The sequence below is a fragment of the Topomyia yanbarensis genome, chromosome 3 (genome assembly GCF_030247195.1).
Source record: "Topomyia yanbarensis strain Yona2022 chromosome 3, ASM3024719v1, whole genome shotgun sequence".
Lineage (NCBI taxonomy): Eukaryota > Metazoa > Arthropoda > Insecta > Diptera > Culicidae > Topomyia > Topomyia yanbarensis.
Window position 1 is genome coordinate 255,400,829 of NC_080672.1, and position 26,668 is coordinate 255,427,496.

At 36.0% G+C, this 26,668-nt stretch overlaps 1 protein-coding gene across 2 annotated transcripts; it reads left to right on the forward strand.

The window, feature by feature from the left end:
- Window positions 1-7,902: 7,902 nt before the first annotated feature.
- On the forward strand, window positions 7,903-20,758 carry LOC131689887 (uncharacterized). Of its 2 annotated transcripts, none has more exons than XM_058975240.1 (4): window positions 7,903-8,632; window positions 19,073-19,193; window positions 19,257-19,463; window positions 19,522-20,758. In XM_058975240.1, the coding sequence occupies exons 1-4, from the start codon at window positions 8,599-8,601 to the stop codon at window positions 20,474-20,476; spliced, it is 1,317 nt and encodes a 438-aa protein (XP_058831223.1). In that variant the 5' UTR covers window positions 7,903-8,598; the 3' UTR covers window positions 20,477-20,758. The 2 variants fall into 2 exon arrangements, with proteins under 2 accessions (XP_058831223.1, XP_058831224.1); XM_058975241.1 differs by lacking the exon at window positions 7,903-8,632 and adding an exon at window positions 8,684-8,937.
- The last annotated feature ends 5,910 nt before the right edge of the window (window positions 20,759-26,668 follow it).

Consider the following 26,668-nt stretch of genomic DNA (forward strand, 5'->3'; position numbering starts at 1 on the left):
AATTTAATTGATGTTTCAATGGCAGTCACAATTAGTAGAGAAGCGTTGGATGTACTGTGTACGGAAACGTTTGATCGGACTACATTTTTGCCATACACATTACTGTGCAACAACAAATGAACCCGAAGGTACCCTTTATATGACCAATGTAACTAGAAACATATTTATTCGCTGAAATTAAGACTTGTAATGTCAAGCATGTCTATCCATCAAGAGCAGTATTATGTCAAGTGATATTTTCATTGGCCGCTTGCGTTTCCAACAAATTAAATACTTATCCTGACAATTTAAACCATTTCTTTTTCGTAGTATTTGTTTATATAGCACTCATTTATCCATGTTTCCTGTACGAAAATTCCGAACGAAACAATATACAAGCTATAAGAATGACTGCATTATAATCAACTGAATGGCTTTTGTGCTATCGACATAGCATAGCTTCACACTATTTACATCAATGCAAATGAAAACTTTGAAATATCTACCTTTCCCATTCACAAATCGCATTCTCCGTCTATCGCTCTCTGTTTAAAGAGCATGAAAGCACATGTGATCTTGTCTTACTTTACTATCCAATATTGAATTCCGAAACAAATTGAACGTTCAAAGTTTCTGATAACTAATTAAGGTCCATCAATAAAGTAGAAACAGCAGATAATCTTAAACGACAACGCGAAGAAAAGAACAACGAAAAGGAAAAAGTGAAAACAAAAAAGAATGAAAACTTTAGAAAGTTTATTGCATACTAATTCGCCATTTTTCAGAATTTCAAAATCAATTCTTAACTTTCTGATACAATAGTTCTCAAATTCGTACAATCCAGTTTATTCATTTACTTTATTCAAGAAGGATTTTTAATTTCGTTCTAAATAGTAATTTTTTTAGCTTCTTCATTTCATGGATTTTATTCATCTTGTTTATTTTTATTCATTTTGAATATTTGACTAATTTTAAGTATATGATGAGTATATGATTTATTTCATTCAGCATTCTTTTTGTTCATTTGGGTTCATTTGATCTATTTTCTTTATATCATTCTTTGGATTCACTCGTACATTTATTCATATTATTTATATAACTTATTTTATTCATAGTTTTCCTTCTATGCATTCTATTCGTTTTTTCCAGTTTATACATGTTTTTATTCCTTTTATCAATTCTATTCTATTCGACACCAAGTTGGTGCTAGTTACTGACTAGCAGAATCCTAAACACTAAAACAAAAACCATACCTTATGTAAGGTATTGTGTCCTTATACACAAAAAATTGGAATAGTCCAAAATTTTCCCGCTTGGGAATTTGCATAGTTACAGGCGTTTGGTTCTTCAAACCAAAAGACAGTTTCGGTTCATATTCCTCGTCGGCAAACAGAACTTCTGTGCTTACTATCGAGACATCACTCGATATACGCCAGTTGTTTAGTGTTCACGCAAGACGTGTGACTTTTTGGATTTTAGTGTCTAACTAGTGCTAATTTGGGTACTAGTTTAGATACATCGTCCAACTAGACACCCAGTTGGTGCTAGTTACTGACGAGGAGAATCCAAAACACTGAAACAAAAACCATACTCTATGCAAGGTATTGTGTCCTTATGCACAAAAAAATTTGGCATCGTTCAAAATTTTCCCGCTTGGGAATTTGCATCTTCTCGTTTTGTTTATTTGACTCGTTTATTCTAATTATTCATTTTATTCAATTCATTTTTTATTAGATTTATTCTTTTCATTCATCCCAATCATTTTATTCATTTTATTCATTTAATCCATTCCATTCATTTGATTCATTGTATTCACTGGATTCATTAAATACATTCTATCCATTTGATTCATTTGTTTCAATTGATTCATTTGAATTTATTTGGCTCAATCGATTCATTTTATTCATTTGATTCAATTGATTAATTTGATTAATATGATTAATCATTTTGTTCATTTCTTTAATTTTATTCATTTCATAATCAGTCATTCCACTTATTTATTTCATTCAATTTGTTAGTTTGTCAATTTAATTTGTTCAATTAATTTTATAACTATTTTTAAAGATTGTCTAATTTTTATTTAATGAGCTAACTTGATTTATGTATTTTATTAGTCATTGTACTCATTTATTGAATTTAAAAACGTTATGTTTTTCATTTTTTGCTTTATTTTTTTATTTTGTTTGTTTTATTGATTTTCTATATTTTATTCAGTTTATTCGAGGTTTTATTCGTGCAGGACGAGAAACTGCAAACTAATGAATTTTTCAACAGTGACATGTGTAAGAAATGTCTCATCTCACTGCTAGGTGGATTAAGTAGGTTTTTCCTACTAAAATACACGCACAATACACAGAGCATAGAATATGTCTAGCTCTCCCAATATATTCTGCTGATAAAATGAAATGCATAGAACTACACAGTACAAAACAACAAAATGCGCAGATCGGTCAGATGCGTATGACTCAACCCACGATTCAGATAGTAACTGGAAATTGTAATACTGCCGCCTTCCAAATAATATTACTCAATAGTGTTCCGTATCCAGAAATAATAAAAAATCTGGCTTATCACGAAAAACAAAATTGAATGACGAATACGAAATGATAGATAGGCCGAGACTCAAAACTAAATGGGATTCGAACGCATTTCAGCAAGTATGCGCTAATTCAATATCACGAGCCACAAATTCGATAAATACGAAGTTAGAACGTAAGATAAAGCTGTTTAGACACTCATTCTCGAATATTATTGCATTGATGAAACTAGATATGGTGCGCAATCAGCAGTCGCTCGAAACCATATCGATGCTGCGTAAATCATCTGTTATTGTAAATAAAATGAAATGGCGCTTCAAAACGGGTTTTATCTGTTGAAATAATCGAAAAATTCAAAACAAATTAGAGTCAACAAACCTTTGGACTTGTCGCGGTCTAGAATGTGAATGAGCTTGGAGCTTCTACGTATGGTGATCGTTACGGATAAACAGATCAAAATTCGATACAGGATAACACCATTTATTCGTCAATTCCAATTCGAATTGAGATGGACCGGCATCATGATAAGTGTTTATTATATACTAACATGATACACATTTGCCGGAATTACACTACTGTTGCGAATGCTGATATGTTTTTGTGTTTAGCTTCTATCAGCTAGTAAACATCTGATTCGTAGAATTTTTTCTTTGTCTATGGAGACTAATGAGTGACTAATGTAATTATTGTCATCGATTAACACCGAGCGATTCGTGCAGAAGTGAAGCAGAAACAAGGGCGAAGGTGAAGTGTGAAAGCGTAGAGCAGCTGGTGGGCATCAAATCATCAAGAACATGCTTTAATTTGATAGAACGAATGACTCACTGCATTGTTTTTCATTGTAGTGCTAGTTAAATGAAGTGATTCGCCGATCGAAGAAAATGTTGACAGTAGAGATACCGTAAACCGGGGTGACTTTGATCATCGCGGTGACCTTGATCACTCGAAACTTTTTCGTAGATCGCATATTAAACTAGAATAGTCTATCATCGAATCATTTTAATTTGAAATGATTTTTTCTCTAAACTTATAAAATACTGATTTGTTATACTTTTTGAGTATATTGTTCGGTTTTTGGGTACAATAACTACAAAAAACTGAAATTTGACTTAACCTTATTTTTACGAAGCTTCGTAAAGAATTTATTTTTTATAAAACAAATAAATCTCAGATTTGAACAAGAGTAATAAATTACAAGCGAGTTTACCTTTAGATTGGGATGTGCCAAATTTAGTTTTAAGAGTTTGTTTATTTTAAATGATTTTTTGTGAAACTTGTTGGTAATTATTTCAAATTATTTTAAGCTAAAATTCGCAACATTTTCTTTATTGTTCAATATTCAAACGTGTTAAAATGGATGAAACTTTTTGTACATTCATAAAGCAATGAAATAAACCAATTTTAGCAATTTTAAAGGTTTTCAGAATCTTTTATTCTAGTTGAACACAAATTATTCGAATTTTTGTTACTCGAATTTTACAGTACATTGCAATACTTTGTATAATACCAATTTAAATCTATTTAACAATGAGTTTCTTTCCAGAATTAGTTTAAACAAACATTTGAATGAAAAACATTTACTTAATGTGGGTGAACATGCAGGTTATCAAAGTCACCCCGGAATACGAAAATGGACTTCAACTTGAAATCATTTTTAGAAAAATAGCTGGAAAATTTTAGGTAAAATCATCCAATCTTGTTCTCCATACATCAGTACATGGTTTAAAAATATTAAACTTGAAAAAATTGTTGCGTCTAAAAATATGTAATGATTACTTTAAAAAGTGATCAACGGGACTCTATAATACCACAGACTCTACCCCATACCGTAAACCGGGCTGATTACGGTATGGGGTAGAGTCTGTGGTATTATAGAGCCCCGTAGTACGGTTGAAGTCACCCGAGTTCAGTGGAGTGAATTGAAAACCTACTATTTCGTGGTTTTATTCGTAATACTCTTCCATGTAATTTATTTTACATTGTTACAAAAAAGTATAATAAACCGAATGCAGTATCATGTTCAGGCGATTGAAATATTTCGCCATGATATTATTTTTCTGAACACTAATACATTTCTTGCATGTTCTCCGAAAGAAGAATGATTGTTTACTTTGCACGATTGGTAGTCATCTGACTGTTCGATAGGTAGATTTGGCTTCACTCTATGCGAGCCTTTATAACATAAACAACGCCTTTGGTATGGGGTTTTGAAGCAAGACGTGCTCGTGTGAAAGGAAAGTGCTCGTCATCATTGAAAGCGCGTCAGATATTTCGCGTGAGCTAACAATATAATAATATAAGGTGTTGTTGAAGTAGACAAGCAAAAAAACATGATCGCAAAAGGGAAGGAAAAGGAATCCAAAAAAAAATCCGAAGCGCAAACGTGATCAACACACAGCTATGTAACCACGTGAGTCGGAATGCACAATTTCAATTTCACACTGTGGCGACGACGAGGACACCGAACAAGTCATTCACAAGTACAAAACCAGACGCAGCTGCTGAAAAATCATGTTTTTTCAACATTTCTTTCCGCAGTTTCATGCCACTGCCATTTGCCACTTCCTCATGTTCCTACCTGAATGACGTCAATGGATTGCATTTATTATTTGTACTACTATTTTTAAATGATCTGCAGTATTCATACTATTCAAATAAAACTTGAACCATTGATCTTCTGACATTGTTATATTTAACCTCGAAAATTGTGACCTATCGTACGTATGAAAACATCGAAAAAAAGTACTTTTGCCTTATTGCATTCAGCTTGAAAAATATTTGGCTATACAGTAAGATTCCGTTTTTGGCACGTTCCGTTTTTGGCATGCTCCATTTTTGGCAACAAAAAAGTTCCGGTTTTGGCAACAAATGTGTGCCGTTTTTGGCAACATTATCTTTGTTCATAGTAAATCTTTTGAAAAATACTCAATAATCATTTTGTTGCAATAATGGATATCGCTTTTGACTTTATTTCCAAACATAGGAGTCATATTTGCTATATTTTATGTGGGCGGGCATAGCGAATAAAGTTAAATTTGTTGATTTTTTCCATTATTTCATTCCATTTCACATATTCTTTTATAATTAATGTTCTTGTAACATTTATGATGTCACAAATTTAAAATAAAAGCTTTTAAGGTAAGGTTCCATTTTTGGCACGGTTCCAGTTTTGGCAATTGAAAAAAAAATATTGTTGCCAAAAACGGAGTCCTACTGTACATAAATATCGCCAAAACGTTGCCAGACGTGTGCTTATTTGTCCAAATCAGTGCAAAAATATCATAGCACGAGCTCGCTAAAGAAAACTAATCTACTTGACCCCACTCTACTCTACTGTTTTTTCACTAAAATGATTTCTCTGTGCTCAGTTACTGACCTAATGAATTCAGATACCGTCAATACAAGTCCATAAAATAACATTGCGCAGAAATGTAGCTTTTTTAAAAACAACGATTTTTTGCCTGAAATATGCTTTAGAGACTTAAAGATAATATCTAAAAATAATAGCCCAATATCTTATTGTTCTTTAACTGGCCGAAAATGTAACCATGTGCGGCTCCAGCCTACTGGCAAAGCAGGAGTGGTTACACCATATTTTGTAAGATTTTAATGATTCAAAAATCTATATTTCATATAACTCGTAGGCTAGCACGGTTCAGACGTATAGAGTGACGATTAATTGGACAAATCTAACTGCACGAAAAATAACTTTTGTCTAGATTCCGATTTCGCCACTGATTCTCTTTGCAAAATAAAATTTTGCGCGGTGAAAGTTTTTTCTACGTTCCAGTTAATCGATTTGGAAATTGCAATGTATTGAACTAGGAAGGAAGAAAAAAGTAGGAAGAAGGGAAAAGGGAAAAAGGAAAAGGGAAAAGGGAAAAGGGAAAAGGGAAAGGGGAAAAGGGAAAAATGAAAGGGAAAGGGAAAAGGAAAAGGGAAAAGGGAAAGGAAAAGGAAAAGGGAAAAGGGAAAAGGGAAAAGGGAAAAGGAAAAGGGAAAAGGGAAAAGGGAAAAGGGAAAAGGGAAAAGGGAAAAGGGAAAAGGAAAAGGGAAAAGGGAAAAGGGAAAAGGGAAAAGGGAAAAGGGAAAAGGGAAAAGGAAAAGGGAAAGGGAAAAGGGAAAAGGGAAAAGGGAAAAGGGAAAGGGAAAGGGAAAAGGGAAAAGGGAAAAGGGAAAAGGGAAAAGGGAAAAGGGAAAAGGGAAAAGGGAAAAGGGAAAAGGGAAAAGGGAAAAGGGAAAAGGGAAAAGGGAAAAGGGAAAAGGGAAAAGGGAAAAGGAAAAGGGAAAAGGGAAAAGGGAAAAGGGAAAGGGAAAAGGGAAAAGGGAAAAGGGAAAAGGGAAAAGGGAAAAGGGAAAAGGGAAAGGGAAAAGGGAAAAGGGAAAAGGGAAAAGGAAAAGGGAAAAGGGGAAAAGGAAAAGGGAAAAGGGAAAAGGGAAAAGGAAAAGGGAAAAGGGAAAAGGGGAAAAGGGAAAAGGGAAAAGGGAAAAGGGAAAAGGGAAAAGGGAAAAGGGAAAAGGGAAAAGGGAAAAGGGAAAAGGGAAAAGGGAAAAGGGAAAAGGGAAAAGGGAAAAGGGAAAAGGGAAAAGGGAAAAGGGAAAAGGGAAAAGGGAAAAGGGAAAAGGGAAAAGGGAAAAGGGAAAAGGGAAAAGGAGAAAAGGGAAAAGGGAAAAGGGAAAAGGGAAAAGGGAAAAGGGAAAAGGGAAAAGGGAAAAGGGAAAAGGGAAAAGGGAAAGGGAAAAGGAAAAGGGAAAAGGGAAAAGGGAAAAGGGAAAAGGGAAAAGGGAAAAGGGAAAAGGGAAAAGGGAAAAGGGAAAAGGAAAAGGGAAAAAGGGAAAAGGGAAAAGGGAAAAGGGAAAAGGGAAAAGGGAAAAGGGAAAAGGGAAAAGGGAAAAGGGAAAAGGGAAAAGGGAAAAGGGAAAAGGGAAAAGGGAAAAGGGAAAAGGGAAAAGGAAAGGGAAAAGGGAAAAGGGAAAAGGGAAAAGGGAAAAGGGAAAAGGGAAAAGGGAAAGGGAAAAGGGAAAAGGGAAAAGGGAAAAGGGAAAGGAAAAGGGAAAAGGGAAAAGGGAAAAGGGAAAAGGGAAAAGGGAAAAGGGAAAAGGGAAAAGGGAAAAGGGAAAAGGGAAAAGGGAAAAGGGAAAAGGGAAAGGAAAAGGGAAAAGGGAAAAGGGAAAAGGAAAAGGAAAAGGGAAAAGGGAAAAGGGAAAAGGGAAAAGGGAAAAGGGAAAAGGGAAAAGGGAAAAGGGAAAAGGGAAAAGGGAAAAGGGAAAAGGGAAAAGGAAAAGGGAAAAGGAAAAGGGAAAAGGGAAAAGGGAAAGGGAAAAGGGAAAAGGGAAAAGGAAAAGAGAAAAGGAAAAGAGGAAATAGAAATAGAAAAGAGAAACTAATACGTTCTACTTTAAATGAGGAAGAAGTGTAAGGAAAAGGGCTTTCTGATTAAAAGACATCTAAAAAGTTAGTAGGAAAAACGAAAAAGGAGAATGGAAAAAATGAATTTTGTTGTCATCATCTTCTATACTATGAATTTCCGTCTTCTCATGGATAAACATTCAGCATAAAAGGGTTAATACTGTGTACCCTTTTTTGTGCACTGTGGATATCCATCGAGCGAAAAGAGTTTTAATTGAGGAGTATGTACTTGGATAGATGTGTCGATAGTCGGTACGTTCGCGAGATGATTCTCGTTAGAACTGCGACGTAGACGATTGTGTTTTTTATACACATGTTTACTTTTTCATTCTCGCTCGAGGCGGCCGGCGCTTTTTCCCTGCCGTTTTCAGAGCGTTCTATCAGCGACTCAGAATGACTTTACCCTCCAAGTGCGGCGGAGGTGCGTTTGCAAAAACACAGTACGGATAGTTCCGGATGAAAGCACAGCACGGAATTTACATCGTTCAGGCTCATTTGGTTGGTGATTATTGATAAACATTAGCAGCTGTGCTGGGGGCAAGCGCCTCGTCGTTTGTTTTGGCTGAGCAATTATCACGAACCGGGCAGTGCTGATAGTTGCAAGGACTGAAAACAAAGCAGTTATAGAAAGTAAAATTTATGGTGAAGTGTGGTTGCTGATCAACGTACGCCATGGAGGCGATTCAACTGACGGAAGTGGAGAAAGGTATCTAAGACAATGGATTAAATTAATTAATTTTGTAGGTGAAATTCACAACAAAGAAAATTTGGGAAAATTTTCTTTCCATGTTATGTATACGGTGCTAAAAATAAGAAAACAAAAGCGGGATTCTGCGCACTGGATAGCTGTTCTTGCCGCGTTTTTTTTCTGATGGATGAAAGCAAGCGAAGGCCTTCTAAATTATTTACAAATGTACAAAATAGGCGACGTTTTAATTAGTGTAAATGTGTTTTGTATTAAAATGTAACCTATATCTATATAGCATTTTGGCTAGGACGTTTACAATTAATGTAGGTACTGTAATAATTTATTAGTGTTGCAAAGCGTTGACTGTATCGGAGATATTTGCATGTTTTTAAATCGAAGAACAAACTTTTTCTGGATAGCAGAAATGCTGTAATTCAGTTTAAATAATCAATAAGAACATTTAATTTGAAAGGTCCTGCTTGGTGATTTATTTATTCTATTCGATTATTGAATCTTGTCCATTTTTCTTTAATTATTTTTGTCTGATTTCTGTTCTTATTTATTGTACTTCTAACTTAATTTATTTTGCGTTGGTTGTTAGATTGTCTTTTTTGTGAACAATTTACACACATGCATTTGCTGGACTAGCTTGGTTTTACTTTTAATAGTATTTTTCGATGAAATTCAAACAATCAATTAACCGAGCAGTTAGAGAACGAAATAGTTCATAGCAGAATTAAACATCACCAGTGGCGGATCCAGGAGGAGGGTCTTGGGGGTCTGGACCCCTCCCGAAAATTTTCAACTTGTTGAGAAATTTAAAATCAGTTTGAATTTTATATTAGTTTCAAACTTAAAATATTTTCTATTCAAATTTGACCATATATACTGATTTTCATTCATATTTTCATTCATTTTCATTTTCATTCATATTTTCATTCAGATAGAAATTAGGTGTCTTCTACAAAGTTGTAGAACAAGCCTTTTGCAGTAATTCTTCCAAACATCTCGATATTTTATCTCTCTCCGTTGAAAAGTTAGTGTTGGCGCCATCTATGCGGTCACAGGTGGAACTAAAATTTTCTAACCAAAACATAATTCGTATTATGTACTGCAATTCTTCAGCACATACTATTCAGCTAAATCTAACCATATTCCACAAAAATGTTTAGTTTGTTAGAACCTAGTGCTAGGCCCCATGCAAAACTGACTCAGACATCACTTCGCTAAAAGTTTAATAACTTCTTTCAACAAAGCCGGATTGACTAGCAGTCTTCGACAAAGTTGTAGACAATTAAATTATCTTTCTTATTTTCACTTACAGTGATAATACGATGCATACAGTGCCACCTAGCGGTGAAAATGCGAGCTAGTGGGTTTTCTCCATGTAAATTGTCGAAATATCCCATACAAACTTCAGTCACGTTGGTCCGGTAGCTAGACTTGTCCGATTTGCTTCAAATTTGGAGCAAGTACTCCTGGTGAGACTAGGAATTGACTCGGTGGTGGGCCGAGTGAGTTTTCAAAAATTCTTTATTTTTCTGGGCACTCTAATATACACACACAAATAGACACGCAAGCATTGTCCCAAATCGTCGAGCTGAGTCGATTGGTATATAAGAGACTTTTTTGAAAGTTTGAGCAAATTCGATACATTTCTTTTATAAGAAATGACAACCATATTTCCTCTATTAAACTCTTGTAGAAAAATATAAGTCGGTTTATGGGATAATCGTGATTCAAATTGTGTGAAAAGGTTGCTGGAAAACAATTTGCCTATAGTTGAATGGTGGTTTTGAAAAAGTTTTTTTATGTGAAAAAGTCACACTGCATCCAGCTGATACATTTATTTGTGCAAAAGAATACTCGTGGGTTCGCTTGAATGGCAAAACGTGCTTCCTAGTCGATCATTGAAGTTTTCTTATTTACACGAATTACATGGTGTTAGCAAACACTTCAATTGCTTTAGGTTTATTTATAAATCATATATAAGGGATTATAGTTACTGACTTCCGACCAAAGGGGATTTTTTGAACGCTTTAACCTCTGCAGTAATAACTATTGAAAAGGCCAGTGCGAATAAAATTTTCGTCTTATAAAAGCAAGTTATAGAAACCCTCAAACTGTAGACTTTTTTTCCTAGGCCTGGAGAGACGAACCTTATGTACCACCCCAAATTTCAACTCCCCCCCCCCCTCCACTTTTGTTCGTGGGCCTTCTATTCAATATTTAAAACCACTCTTTTATTTACAAAACATAAATACAATCAATCACTTCTACGTTGAGCTAGTGAGCGATAATCGCTATGCTGAGCTTATGATGTTTTTTAAAAAAATCTGATATTTAGCAGTCAGATTGTCTTTTTCCCGCGAATAACTCGCATTTTCTTAAGATTTAATAATTCAATTAACAGCGCTGTCAGAGAAGGAAATAGTTCACTGTGAATTAAACTCGATATATGTATATAATGAGAGGTAATCAAAAGCAAACCATGTACCTGCCAACCAATTTCAGTAGGGGAGGCAGGGGTTAGTTGGCGGTGTTTTCAATTTTTATATTTTACCGCATTGATTTAAGTAGATCTTGCAAGATAGAACACGTTTCGTGAAAGGGCATACTGTTGGCAACATGACTGAATTTTCCGCCAACTTACCGCAACCGCCAACTAGCCCCGTGATCCCCTACCTATTAGATGACGCGTCGTTGTTGCAAGCGAATAATTAAAATTAGATATTCAACCTCACCTGTGACGTGGAGTGTGAAGTGTTTTTGCAGTCATACTAGTATCAAACAGTAATTAATTGTCATTTACTCAGTTTGACGTTGCTTTATTACTCTCATTCGCCTGAATAAAAATGATAGGGTAATATGCCTATTTTTCTCTATTAGGGAGGATGGCGCACTATTTCGTTAATTACTCGGCCTTCTATCAATAGGATGCCTACAAATTGATAGCAATATCTTTACTTCGTTCTTAAGAACCAATATAATAAGTATTGAGCATTGTAAAAACTTAAATCGAGTGCTCCAATTTCCGCCCGACCATTTGAGTCATTCCTTAAACCATTCCAGCTAGAAAAAAACAAAAAATGCTTTTTCTCAGCCTTTTTTTGCCACACAAGACCATGGCCACAAATGGTTACTTGGCATTAGTATACACTTGCTCCAAGTGATCTTACATTCACATGTAGTTTTCCTTTAAAAACTTTTAATGTGAGAATTCCTCCTCGTGAGGAATAACTGTCTGGCAGGATGGGGCGACAACTTAAAGAATTTGTAGTTTGTTATATCAACGGTTAATTGTTGGAGGGCCGAGTCGGTACTGAAATAAGATTAGTATTTAGGCCAGCATCATTGGGGCTTTGATATGCCTGTTGATGCTTTAAACAAATAAACTTGTATCTATTGTCCTGAAATGAGATTAAACCAATCTGATTCGCTTGGTAGATATTGTACCGTATTCTAACCAGAAATCGATTCTGTGTGGGGCGTAAAATACGCACTTCAACTGAGAATTTGCGATAAAACAGTCTATTTTTACTATGACAGCCAGGCTGCCCTGAAAGCATTTGGTTCGGCAGATTCGAGATCGAAATTAGTAATCGTATGTCGAACTCAAATCGAAGAACTTAACATTTTCAAGGCTATCTACCTTCTATGGGTACCCAGTCATTGCGGCATTACTGGAAATGAATGGGCAGACGAATTGGCTAGAGCGGGCACTGCGACTGACTTCGTTGGTCCAGAACCAGTTCTACCACTGTCGATAAGTTGGGTAAAGCACAATATTCGCCATTAGCTGCATCCGAATATGCCAACCAAATTTGCAAATTTACGTTCAAACAAAGACTTTTCTACCGGATATGAGTCCGAAAATGTCGCAGATTTTGCTACATTTTTCCAAGCATAATTGCAATAATCTAGTCTGGAAACTGACTGGATATTGCAAACTCAATTATCACATGGCTACTATTCGGCGTGCTGAGTATCATTCGTGTGATCTTTGTGAATCCGATTACATGGCAGAATTTCAAATCATTTGATATGTAATTGCCTTGCAGTAATGCTATTACGTATCTAGACTTTTCTTCTCTGTACATAGATGAAAGTACGGAGAGCTGAAACTCAATAATATGCTATTGTTCCAAACTTAAGCCGTATTTGAATGACAATATTTCTTTGGGGGTGCTTTCGTTCTGTTATCTCAATATTCTCTCGGATCATCGAGAAGTGTCTTCATTCCCTTGACAATGAAAAATATTTCAGTATTGTCTATGTTCTCTGCGTCGCTATTTTCCTTTTCCATAACCTTACCACTGTTCCTTCCCGCCAGGGAATTGATGAAAAGACAAATCACGGCAAGGTACAGATCTCCGATCAACATGGGGTACGTGCCATTTGAGTCAGTCCCTACTGATACCTGATTTATGTTTGTGTTCTTTTACGATTGACATGTGAAGTCAGGATGATGTCTAACTCATCACATAGATGGAGCAACTGTTCCAACTTAATTTAATTCAAATTATTTGCCATTAATTTATACCGAAATCCATATAGCTGGCGTGTCGGTGCGCGTATTTCAGATTTGAGTGCTCCGGTTCAAAATTCTTCAAAGGGTAGTATGAAGTACACACCCGTGTTTTACTTGATTTTTTTGAGACAGTTTGTCGTTTCGATGTGCAACCCTTATGACAACTCATGGTTTTGGACAATACTGACAAGAAATAAATACCAAAAAAGAGTTTCCGTGTATTTCTATTTTCAATATTATGTTACAGTAATCAACTGAATACCACAAACATTCCCAGTCATTAGTATTAATTCAAAGATGAACCCTACCATCTAAACAGCGAGTAGTTTAAGCAATTAGATCAGTGGTTTTCAACCTTTTTCGTTCCATGTACCCCTTTCCGAATATGGTGTACCCTTACTGAAAATTGTTTACCATCATTACCCTGTAGGGTTGCTACCCCTCCGGGTTTGACCCGGAGACTCCAGTTTTCGGATATGATCTCATTGCCTCCGGGTTTTGCATCTATTTCTCCGAGTATAGTGATAAGATGAATAATTTTAACTCAATATGTTCAAATGAGTTCCTTCGGTGATAATGTTGACTGCTCCAGAAGCGGACCTTAACTGTTGGCCAGGTAGAAAAGATTTGCTACTTTGTTTCCTAGCGATTGTGATGATGAATAACCGAATGTTTTGTGTCCAGCAAAAATTTCGGAAGCCACCACAGTATGCTGCACAGATGCTACCGATTTCATGGCTGCTTCACGGTGCGTAGCTGTGGCAGAGAGCAATGGTTGTTCGGTTGCTTTTCCACAGCGTGACTGGCCGGTGCTTTTAGATTTTTGTCGTTAGCCAGGGAAGTGAAATTTCACACCTACCTATGTGGACAATACGGTTTACAAACGCGATAAATTTACAGCTAATAAGAAAAGCTCAAAGTAGTGGTGTGCATCATGCTTTGCCAAAACAAAACAACAAACGGTCAATGTGAGTCAATTTTGGTGATTGATACTTCGACCGAGTTACAAAAAGAATGGAAGAGTTTATACTTGTCTAATTTAAACTCAGCAGATAGGTCAGATAGGTTCAAAGTGATTCTATAAAAAACTATCCCAGGTCAGTAAAAAAATTTTGGGTGAAAACCTTACCCTTTACCCTGTAAAAAAAGATTTTCAATTGGATGAATGCCACAATTTTACAATAAGAAACCTGTTCCAGGGCACTCTCAGTAAGCATCTCAATTCTTGACATACTGAAACAATATATAAAGACAGACACCCGACGGGAATGTTTGGATAACAAGTTATAATTTGTCCCGCATAATTCACCCCCACAAATCATCCAATTTACCCCTGGCGGTGAATTCACCACCGGTTGAAAACCACTGAATTAGATATTACCTGACATTTGGAAAAAAATAAAGTAATATCGAATTGCTCAAACTTATCTTCAGCACACCCAAGCGATGATTTAGAGAGAAGACGAGAACGTGTAACAAAAAACTGGCGATTTTCAAAGTTTTTGTGCTTTGAAAATCTTAACCCTTTAATGCCCATGTTGTTTATAAATAATAACGTTCTTAAAAAGCTGTTACTTTTGGTTTATACACAGATAACAGACGTTTAGGCTAGAACCAAATTTCTTCAAAAACCTGTGTAAACTTTCAAATTGATAAACATTGGAAATCCGTGTTTCACTATTGCCATCTGCGCAACTGTTTGCTATACGTGTTTGACAGCTGCACTCTAACTGCATTGCATCGATCATTGCGCCATCTACAAACGTTTGCCAAACGTGTTTCAGACGTCTGATTTATTCGGAATCTCAGTAGCGGGTATTTACACACGATTCAAATCGAGCCTAAACATCTGTTATCTGTGGTTTATACAAGGTTTGTTCACAAAAACAAGTAAGGCCAGTAAATGTGACTATTATCTCTCATTTGAATATAACAATTAATCTCGAGTTGAAATTCAGTGATAGTTTACATTGATGAAGAATTTTTTATTATAGTGGTTTTAACCTTATGGTAATTCGGCTCTTTTCCGGTTAGAAAAATCACTTTTAGAAAATCTTTAACCGTATGTGCAGGGTTGGGAATCGAACTCAGGGGTGCTATCTACTTTTGATATATCTACGTTAATTTGCAATATTGTTGAAATCTGATAAAACCTATCGATTTAGATTGCCTTCAACTACGTTTTCAACGTAATTGAACTATTGTAAGTATTCTAGGAGAATTGAATTGAGACTTGGAAGGTTTGAGTATCTTCTAGCACTACGAGGGAAGCTCCTATCTTTATGAAAAAGGTTTATCGTGTTTCTTGATCCCACTATTTTCAAGAAAAAATAGTTTTGGAACACTATATACACTAGAAAAAAGATGGACATGAAAGCGTTAAAATATTCCTACTATAATAACATCCTATCACATATTAATGTTGCCTTTGCATTTTTTGTTCATTTTTTGACGTTTGATGTATCTATACATATAACCTTGATGCATCGCGAAATCCTCAAAATAATATTACTAATATGATCCTGTCATTTTTACCTGATTCATAATTGGATTGTTGGAAAAAGTGATAGGGTGTCCGGCCAAGCCGCAGTCCCTCCACAAATATCGGATCAGTGCGAAAACACAGTACACTACAGATGACTATGCATATTTGTAGCTTAGCTTGATCAAATGCTGAGTAGCAAACGAGCTACGGTGATGGAGAACTGTGGGTACGACGGACAGGTGGGGTAAGACGGACACTTGGCTATTTTGGGCATTCATCATATAAAATTCAATTGTATTGGCTCCAGGCTCCAGGATTCCTTTTATGGCCCTTAGTAATTGTGCAAATTTTGGTACCGATCGGTTGTGCCTACGGACCCTCCAAAAATTTCAAAGTTTATATGGAAATTAGTATGGAAAATCGGTTAAAATTGAAAATAAATTCTTAAAAAATCACCTCATCAATCAATTCATGAGAACACTATATATTTCTAAAGGTATTCTTCCGCTGAACACATTTGTGAAACATTGTAAGTTTGTGAAAATTCGCTGAGAAAAGTTATTAACTAAAGAAGCAGCATGACTTCAAAACAAGGATTTTATTATTAATCATAGCAACCCTGTTTATATATATATATATATATATATATATATATATATATATATATATATATATATATATATATATATATATATATATATATATATATATATATATATATATATATATATATATATATATATATATATATATATATATATATATATATATATATATATATATATATATATATATATATATATATATATATATATATATATATATATATATCTTACCCGAAGTACCCCTATGCCGCAAACTACCTGTTAGAGGCTGTTGACTTCGTGACCGATCACCGAATTCACTGAAGGAAGATATTCGTGTGATGGATGTGGTGGAGGTTTGAGAAATGGCTTCCCAAGAAAAAATTTTCTGGAAGGGTGTAATTCATTCGGTTATTTTTTTATGCACCGGCACATATGGTCGGCTATTAAAAAAGAATTTATATTCTACTATGTATAATATATGGGATAGATTATCATATAACCTGATCGTACGTGACGTAAAGCATGTACCTAAAACTTTATGTTTAATGACCTTCAGTTATTATTTTGCCTTTGGTGCAGTAAATTTGAATCCAATAACCGGATTCCGAAGATGATGATTTTGAAGGATAGTGTTTAAATTCAAATTGCCTTTTCTCTTGAAAATAATAATCTGCTTAAGATGATTCCTGTGCGCGAAACGTCTGAGATCATCCGTGCTCCTCTTGAATACAATGTTAACTATCTCGGATTTACGGATCATTACATAACCATTATTGAAAGGGTAGAGAGAAGAACGCAGAAAGCGAAATCAGTGAAATGAGATATAAATCTGAAGAAATAGAATAAAAAATAGTATTCAATTCTATTTCCACTGTACATATGTTTATTCATGCTGACTCAGCGTGTTCGCAGAAAGTGAAGCCGCACCACGTGTAGGGAAGGTCAATCACTTGTAGTTTCCTCGCGTACTCGCAACAATTTTGATTCCAGCTTAGCTAGCGCTTCTCTGGCACATTATCACCTGAGAGGCTTCTGAGCTCGCCAGGTAAAGCCAAAGATATAAAAACTCTTTAACGGTGCTACCTAAGTCTGTCCTTTACGCCGACAACACCGCAAACAACTGATACCCTATAGGTAAACGCTGAATGCCTTTTTCACGACATTTCTCCAGTCGCTCTCGAAAAAAGTGACCGAAAGCATGGCAGCAAACTTCCCAAATTTAATGACATTGTTTAAGCGTATGTATATTTTGGTATTGCGAAAAGCTAATGAAAATAATTAAAATTTACCACGAGCATATTTCAACTCAGTTGTCAAATAATCCAAATTGAAAAAAAACGTTCAGAAACACCCTTTATTAATGGCACCAGGAAGTGTTTCCACATATGTATAATGTGCTGCTCCCCACCTCCTGCTTCCCCCGCTTATCAGCAACGTCGTTCTAGTGCAGTAATTTACCCTTTCGTTGACCTACAATTTCGCGCCTTGTCACGTCGTGTCGCTGGAGACGAATGAAAACCGGTTCAGTTACACAGCATCCCAAATGCCTGCCGTAGCCTAGGCTAACCGCAACTAAACCGACTTAGAATTTACACACCTTGAACTTGGCCGCACACGGTTTGCGTTGCGGTTAGCTATTCCAATAACAGCAAACTACACTCTAGGACTTCCGCTTCGATGCACGCTATTACCGCATCTGTATGAGTGCCTGGTATCTAAATACATATCGCTGTGTTGTTTCCTATGAAAGATCATTGTATCATATCGAAGATTTAGTTAATGCGTTATCATTACTGATTATACTGGAGAACCATCTTACTGATAAGAGACCGTAGAACGTTTTCAAATTACTAACGAATTTAAGATTAGTAAATGGAATCAAGTTCCCGCATGATTCGAGTGCCAACGCAATTATGGCATGCAATATTTCGTGCAACATCTCGATTGTTGGCAATAATCATCTATGCGAATATGCATGCAATTTCTTGCGTGGTAGTGAAATTTATTTTATTACCGGTAAGTTTCGCATGCTAGTGCCTTTGAAACTTGTGAAGCAGGGCGAATGGTTTTAAGCGAATTGTCATCCGCGGTATGGAGGATGAGTTTTGGTGGCACGGCGGGTTTTTCAACTAACTGAAACACCCGCATTATTTTTTCTTGTTATGTATTAGGGTTAATATGCTAGCAATGGACCCCGCAGTAGATGGTGCTAACAATTTCAAAGAATTTGGGTTAAACCAGTAGTACTTTTAATGTAATATTGTATCAATTGATGATACCAAGTCTTTCAAACAAAATAATGACAATTTAAAGCATTTCAACTTGATTTCCTTAGTGAAATTCGATAATTCGAACTGGTATCCATATTCCTATAATGGACCCATTTTCCTATTATGGACACAGGGTCGAATTTACGCATTATGGACCCGGGTCCATTATACGCATATCCAAAAATTAATAGAATCGTTATTATTGGAGAAATCTACAAACGTGTCGCCAAACAAAAGCGTTTCTAGAACAACTATGCCCAGCGATTTCGAAAGATCTCCTACATTTTTTGAAACTCCACTGCGACACGCTGACCAGGGCTTTAACCGGCCACTGCAAACTCAATTATCACATGGCAATTAATCAGCGCGCATTCAAGATTCTCCCTTGTACATAATTGACATTTGAATACACTCTAAAAGAAAAATATACGGACCTGTGGGCAATAAACCATTCCGAAACTACACAGGTTCAAAAAATACTGACAGAATCTACCACTATATAGATATTAACATTTGACAAAAGTTAGTTTAGTTTGAAAATAATCTTTCACAAGACAAATAATACGATTTTTTTTCTCGTTGCAGCCGCCAAATCTCTCTTTACCAAGCTTGTAACCGAAGCCAGCACAAAACCATGCGACATCGGCAGTGGCGCCGATTTGGAACTGAAATTACCTCAGTGGTTCGACGATGCCAAGTTCAAAAGGTAAATATGGACCATCGACTTCTATTGCATTTTTCAAAGCTACAACAGTCGACCATGTTGCAGAGGGCAAAAGTACTTTTTCGACAACCGCTTCGGTATGATGCAGTCTAACTTTTGTGGTTTGATTACGCTGCTTTGCGAACCCAAAGGCTTGACTGTTCTAAACAATACCGGTCGGTCGAGCACGCCGGAAACAGCTCGCAAGCGGTACATCTCCACTATTCTACACATGATGTCCTGGTACGAGATCGACCTGTCTCCGGGATCCAAGTAGGCTATTTTTGTATTAGGCTAGCCCACTAGTAGCAATCGCGTTCTATACTTCCAGATCGTGGTCATCGTTGAACCGTGTTCGCAAAATGCATCTGCATGCCTCGAAAAAGTCCGAACAGAATAGCACCGGTTTTATCACGCAAACGGAAATAGCTTTCACCACATTCGGATTCATGGGCTATGCGCTGATCCGTCCCCATCTGCTTGGCATTAGGTACGATAACGATGAGGATCGTGAGGCATTGGTGCACTTTTGGGCTGTCATTGGCGCAATGCTAGGTGTGCAGGATCAGTACAACATTTGTCTCCCCAAGTTGGCGGTTGTGGAAACGATTTGCCAGATGTGCTTAAGGTATATTTTTATGCCACTGCTTCAGTTCGAGCCACCATTGTTTAAAACGATGGTCAAGGCTGTAGTGGAAGGACTGAGCGAATTTACACCGTTCAATTCCTATGACAGCATGATGTGGTTCGTGAAACGGGTGGCCGGTGTTCCCGGGTATCAGTACAGTGTCGATATGGAGAAAGAAACTATTTGTCGGAGAATCTACAACAACGATGAGTTGATGTCGATGAAACAGCTTAATCTTGGTAAGGCAGGGTACGAATACATGAACGGTGCTATTTTTGACGAAAGAATATTACTGTTTGAGGTGAAGAAGGTTTCCGAAGTTAGTGAGGTTAATCAAAACACCTTGGATTCTAGCACTGTCACCGGTGTTTACAGTGAACTGCATGAAGATGGCATAAAAAAGAAGCAGATTGTAGCAAATCTGCTGCAACTTAATCACAACGAAGAAGTGGTGATAACGGTAATCGAAAACGACGATGAATGGAAAAATCACCTCAATGATTCAAAATTAAAGAACTTATCGAACCAGGATTTAGGATACCTGAAATTTAAGTGTAGGCTGTCGGAAAATTGTTATTCAAAAATAGGAAACTTTATCAACGAAGCTATGCTTAGTTTGATGCTTTATCGTATTAGAAAGGCTCACGCAAAATATTAATGATTGTAGTTAACTTTAAAATATCTGCAACATGGAAGGCTTTACAAGCAAACTAAATTGTGATGAACTATTTTATGACAGCAATATAATTGTGATGGAGAGCAATAATAAATGGCTTTATATTTAGGTCTAATTGTTACGATTCATATTCATGATATCTTCGAGAAACTACTGTTAAATCGTGGTGTGAGCCGCGATAATTAGATATTGAAATGACTATTCTGTGAATATTTCAAAAGTTGAACCGGCTTATTAATAAATAAATATTAAGATACAGTTTTACACTATCGTGTGTCCTTACTATTTGACAAGCCCCAGATCGGAAGGAAAAGATATTAAGTCCAGTACCTCTTTAACTAGAATATTGTTGGGAAGCCCGGCAATAGGTGGCGGTAGATATGTTCATCGATGTATTTCTGATAGGTGACGGCGTAAGTGACAAAAAATCTCTTAACTTTTAGATGACTTTTTTTAATATGTCTATAAAGTCAAAGAATATGCACTTTTTAAATGAAATAAATATTCGAAAAATTTTCTTAATCTGTCATTCTATGACCCCTTAAAAGCTTCGAAGATTTTTTTTAACATAGCTATAATAATTTTAGTAGTTCATTTTCTTAGAAGTTATTATGGAGAATTAACTCTTCAGAATAAAACAATAAGAGACTTCGTGTCTTTTACAAAGTTAATGCAAATGTCATTTAAAACAACTTTATTGAAGGTATGACTGCTACATGTATGGAGCATATCGAGTAATAAAACAATATTCACGAAATTTCCTTAAAGCAATTGGTTTCAAAATAACTTTTATTGTTTAGCAACTCATGGCTTGGACAAAATGAGAATCTCATTGTTTATAAACAGCAGAAGAGAATTATCATATACAGTAATATCCGAAAAACTCATTTTAAACCTCTTCTTTCACAAATAATGTAATGTATTTGGATATACTGAACACATGGAGCTTTCATGTCTTCAACAAAGCTGTTTGTAATATCACCCTCGAAAACTTTATTGAAGACATTAAGTCTCGAACTAAATGTTTTATGTTGTAAAATTCTTCGAAGAAAACCTACAAAGTTAATATATATTATCTCTCATTTAAACTGGTACCACTATCATACCACTATCACCACTATCAATATGATGCAAAAATGGGTGCAAATTATTGCAAGATTATTTTTTTTTGTTCCAAGTGTTTCACTGTCGACACATAGCTCATCAAGTTCGTGGCCGCCGAGCTATTGTGTGTAAGTGCAAAGTGTACTAAGAATGTAATAGACATTTCCACAATTATATTGAACATTACCAGCCATGGAGCCATAGTTTAGAGAAATGAGAACGGCACAATTACACCGCAAAGTGGATTAAAACAGGTTTTTTACGATAAATGCAGCTGTGTCTGAACTAGAATCCTAGAGATCTAATTTTTTGCAAGTATCTCAAGCATTGAACTCAATAATAGATTTTTGCAGAATTTATCGTAGGTAAGTCTTTTTGAAAAAAAAAAATATATCAAAATATGCAAAAATGGAGTTAATTATTATGTTGGTCTATAAAAGTTTCTGAGAGACCGGGATAACTCCTCAACTAGCATTAAAATAGATTATGTGGTTTTTGAGGTCGCTGATTACGATTCTGATAACAGAATTTGAAAATTCAAAATGGCGGCTACACAGTGGCAGTCAGTTTTCACGAAATTTACTCATTTTGTTACAATGACAATAAATCTCGAATTACGAGAGTTTTTGGGGTTGCTGATTATGATTTTGATGTCAGAATTCGAAAATTCAAAATTGCGCCAACTAAATTTTAACGAAATTGGCAAATTTTGTTACAGTCAGTATAAAGCTCGATTCACGGGGGTACACATCGCACAATTTGAACTTCAGCGCCTCTCGGTACTTTAGTTCCGACATTTGCCACCAGTTGCGCCCCCGTCTCTTCGCCTATATAAGAGATTGCAGCGAACACTTTTGTACAGTACTTCTGGCGTCTGAATTGATAGTAGAATTTACCCCCTGACATCTGTATCATCAGATTTGCAGAAGCTTAACCTAGTCGCCATATTAGACCCGCTATTTTTCATTTGACAATTCCAGAATCAAAATCAGACTCCGAAAACCCCCTTGAAAGACGTTTTAGGCCAACATAAAAAAACCTATTTTAATCCACCTAGCGGTGCAATTGTGCCTTTCTCAATCATGAATCACGAGAATGTGTGCGTTGTTTATATTCATTAAAAACTTTTAAATGCATATATTACATTTTATTATTATACATCACATGCAGGGTTGTTAATCGATAATTAATCGTCATCGTCGATAACGTTAACCACCCGTCAACGTCATCGGAAACTCCATTAACGATAATGTATCGTCGCCTTCATCGTCATCGTCGATAATTGTATCGTCGTTTTCATCGTCATCGTCGGTTCATCGGTTATCGCGATACATTTTGCGTTACTTTCCCGTTTATTGGGGTTGAAGTTGATGCGGTTAACTTTCAATTGTTTAGAAATAAATAACTATTGAAGGACATGTTGTTGGCAGTTGAAAATCAATAGTTTTGGACATTTGCTATGCACAGGGGGGGGGGGGCGACGATGTGTCAAAATGGAATTTTTTGGCAACTTTTCGGGAGAGTTTTATATTGAAGGGAAAGTTGTTGGCAGTTGACAATCAATAGTTTTGGACATTTTCAATACACAGGGGGTTCGACGATGTGTCAAAATGGATTTTTTCAACTTTTGAGGAAAGTTTGTTATATTGAAGAAGTTATTGGTTTGTCAATGGTTTGTCAATAGTTTTGGGCATTTTCAATGTACCGTCGGTGCATCAAAATAGAATTTCTTTTTCAACTTTTCGCGAACTTTTTATATTGAAGGGTAGGTTGTTGGCAGTTGAAAATCGATAGTTTTGGACATTTTCAATTCACTCGAGGATCCAAATTGGCAAAAAGGTGAAAGAAATTCTTTGAACCACGAAAAACATTTTTAGTTATAGTGTCTTCAGCAAAGTTTATTTATATTTTTTTGCATTTAAAAGTATTAGTTGGGTGATTAATCCCTCTAAAGCTGAGAAGAAAGTTTTTCCTTATGTTTATGAAAATAAAAAAAAATTCTTTGCCAAAGTTGTTGAGAATATCTTAAGTATTAACTTCGCTGAAGAGACTATGTGTCTATCTGTCGATTTTAATTTACATTTGTGGAGATTTTTTTGATATACCCCTGAAAATTGCTTTTTTCAAAATACTTTTCCTGGCAATTTTGTAGAATTTCAAAATGTTCCAAGATGTTGTTCAGCATAAGAAAATACAGAATTTTTGTAATGTAAGTTTATTTGTATCTCTTACAACTTAGAAGTTATCGAATGTTTTAGTGCCCAAAAAGCAATATTTTGGTACGGAAGCCGCAAATTTCCGCAGACGACTACCAATACGAATCTGTAAAACAAACACTATCAAAATCGTTTGGTGGGTTCTAGCTTACGTTCAAGTCAAATTCGAGTAAATTCCTTCTTTAGCATATTTTTCTTATCTTAGAGATGCAAAATATACAAAAATAATAATACTGTGCTGAAAGACCTCCTTAAGGGAATTTTTTACTAAATGATCAGAACGGGTTATTGTCGGCTTTGTCGAGGAACTAAAGAAGAACATTTAAACCGCTCCGGTTTATTAAAAAGAAAAAATATATGTTAGTGCAGGTGTTTGCGTTTCGACTTCGTCTCTTCAGAACCAGAAAAAATATGTGCCGATTTTGTCAATGTCATCGTTTTATCAGCCTATAATTCGCCAAGGGGCTGATAAAAATGGGTCTTCACTGAATTCAAAAAACGAATAAAACTCTATTATGACGCCGTACATAAATTACACTACATATTTAAGGGTAAAAGAAGGAAGCATGAAGCATCTTGTTACATAGTGGAGAGAAGAAACGGAGGAGGGGGCTAAAAGTTTCCTAACTAGAAAAGGAAATCAAACATTGGAAATATGTATGTATATTCTCCTTTTCAAAATCCGAAATCTTCTGGTTTAAATTAAAATTATAATAAAATCTGTTAATCACCACACGACTTAAATGTGTAGTATAATTCGTGAATGGCCTAATAATAGTGGTTTAGTAGTTTTTTGAATATAAGTTTTTGCGTGCTAAAAATTACTAATTGCACAATAGCTGAAAATTTGTTTTCTTCATGGTCAAAACAATATTGATCACCTTTTTGCCGCTTGGAAACACTGTGCACCTGGGACTCTTCTGTGCACCAACTTACTCGAAAAGTTGAAAAAAATCAATTTTGACACATCGTCGGATGTCCAAAATTATTGATTTTCAATTGCCAACAACTTTCCCTTCAACATAATACATTTTCCCGAAAAGTTTTCATTTTGACGCATCGTCAGACCCCCCCCCGCTGTGCATAGAAAATGTCCAAAACTATTGATTTTCAACTGCCAACAACATGTCCTTCAATAGGTATTTATTTCTAAACAATTGAAAGTTAACCGCATCAACTTCAACTCCAATAAACGGGAAAGTAACGCAAAATGTATCGCGATAACCGATGAACCGACGATGACGATGAATACGACGATACAATTATCGACGATGACGATGAAGGCGACGATACATTATCGTTAACGGAGTTTCCGATGACGATACATTATCGTTAACGAGTAACGCCGATAAATTATCGTGAAAAATGTATCGCATTAACAACCCTGACATGACAACTATATACAGGAAAATATCATTATTCGAGTTCTAAAATTTTGAAAAAGAAAAAACAGCCACGGTAATATTGAACTGAAAAAAGGTGCGAAATCGGCAAAGTCCCAAAAAGTCGATTTTTATAAAAAAATTTTTTTCGAGATAACATAAAATCTCGACGTTTCATGCATTTTAAAGATGTTTGGCATCAAAAATACGAATTCGATTTCTGAAATTTCATGAGGTCCCCCATTTGAAAAAAAAATTGAGTTCCGGCTTATATGGGAATTTCATATGTGACCGGACGATTTAGTCTATATTTCCGGACCCATATAAGCGATCAGTACGAAATTTTATAGACATCTATGGGGATATTATAGCTATCATTTGGGACTAAGTTTGTGAAAATCGGCCCAACCATTTCCGGGAAACTGATGTGAGTTCGTAAATTTTGAAAGATGGCCGCTTTTCCCGGGCACCTCCGGAACCGTCTATGGTGGTCAATGTAGTCAACGAAAGTTTGGTTGGCCGTCGGTGACCTAGAACAGCAAATTTAAGTTGTTTGAGAGACATTTTAGCGAAATTTTTACCTTTTTTGCTTTCATCGGAGTATCGGTTTGAATCACAATTTGCTATGTGATCGCACGCCACAACCTGTAACTCCGGAACCGGAAGTCGGATCGGGATGAAATTAAATAGCCATTTACGGGGACGCAATACCTTTCATTTGAGGCCAAGTTTAGTCGAATCGGTCTAGCTATCTCCGAGAAACCGATGTGACTGTTATTCTGAATTTATATACTTCCACCGGGGCTTCCGGAACCGAGGATGGTGGCCAATGTGGCCAAATAGACTTTGAATGGATGTTAGTGACCTAATACTACAAATCGAAGCAGTTGTGGTCATATTTTGGAAAATTTTTCACCTTTATACATTCATTGCAGAATTTATTAAAATCGACATTTTCTGCGTGTTCGTACTTATCACCCTGTAATTCCGGAACCGGAAGTCGGATCCATTAGAAATTCAATAACAGCCTATGGGAACGTTGCACCTTTCATTTGAGACTAAGTTTGTCAAAATCGGTTCAGCCATCTCTGAGAAAAATGAGTGACATTTTTGGTCACATACACACACACATACACACACACATACATACACAAACAGACATTTGCCGAACTCGACGAACTGAATCGAATGGTATATGTCACTCGGCCCTCCGGGCCTCCGTTAAAAAGTCGGTTTTCAGAGCAATTGCAATACCTTTCTATTGAGAAAGGCAAAAACATGAAATTTAGTCAGGCACAGTCGCCATGCTTTCTATCTGCATGCTTTCTATCTGCATAAACATATGAATCACTAGACTAAGTCGTTCAAAACCCGTTGATATCAATCCTTTCGCCAAAAGTAACTTCGTGCCGGTTGCACATAACTCTTCAGATTTGAAATATTTTCCGCAAACCCTTGTAAGACTCAGTCGC

Bases quoted from the DNA above. Each gene is read 5' to 3' on its own strand.
- LOC131689887 (XM_058975240.1), top strand. From the start codon at position 8,599: ATGGAGGCGATTCAACTGACGGAAGTGGAGAAAG. The intron at 8,633-19,072 runs GTATCTAAGACA...TTCTCGTTGCAG, and splicing joins ACTGACGGAAGTGGAGAAAG to CCGCCAAATCTCTCTTTACC. The intron at 19,194-19,256 runs GTAAATATGGAC...ACCATGTTGCAG, and splicing joins GACGATGCCAAGTTCAAAAG to AGGGCAAAAGTACTTTTTCG.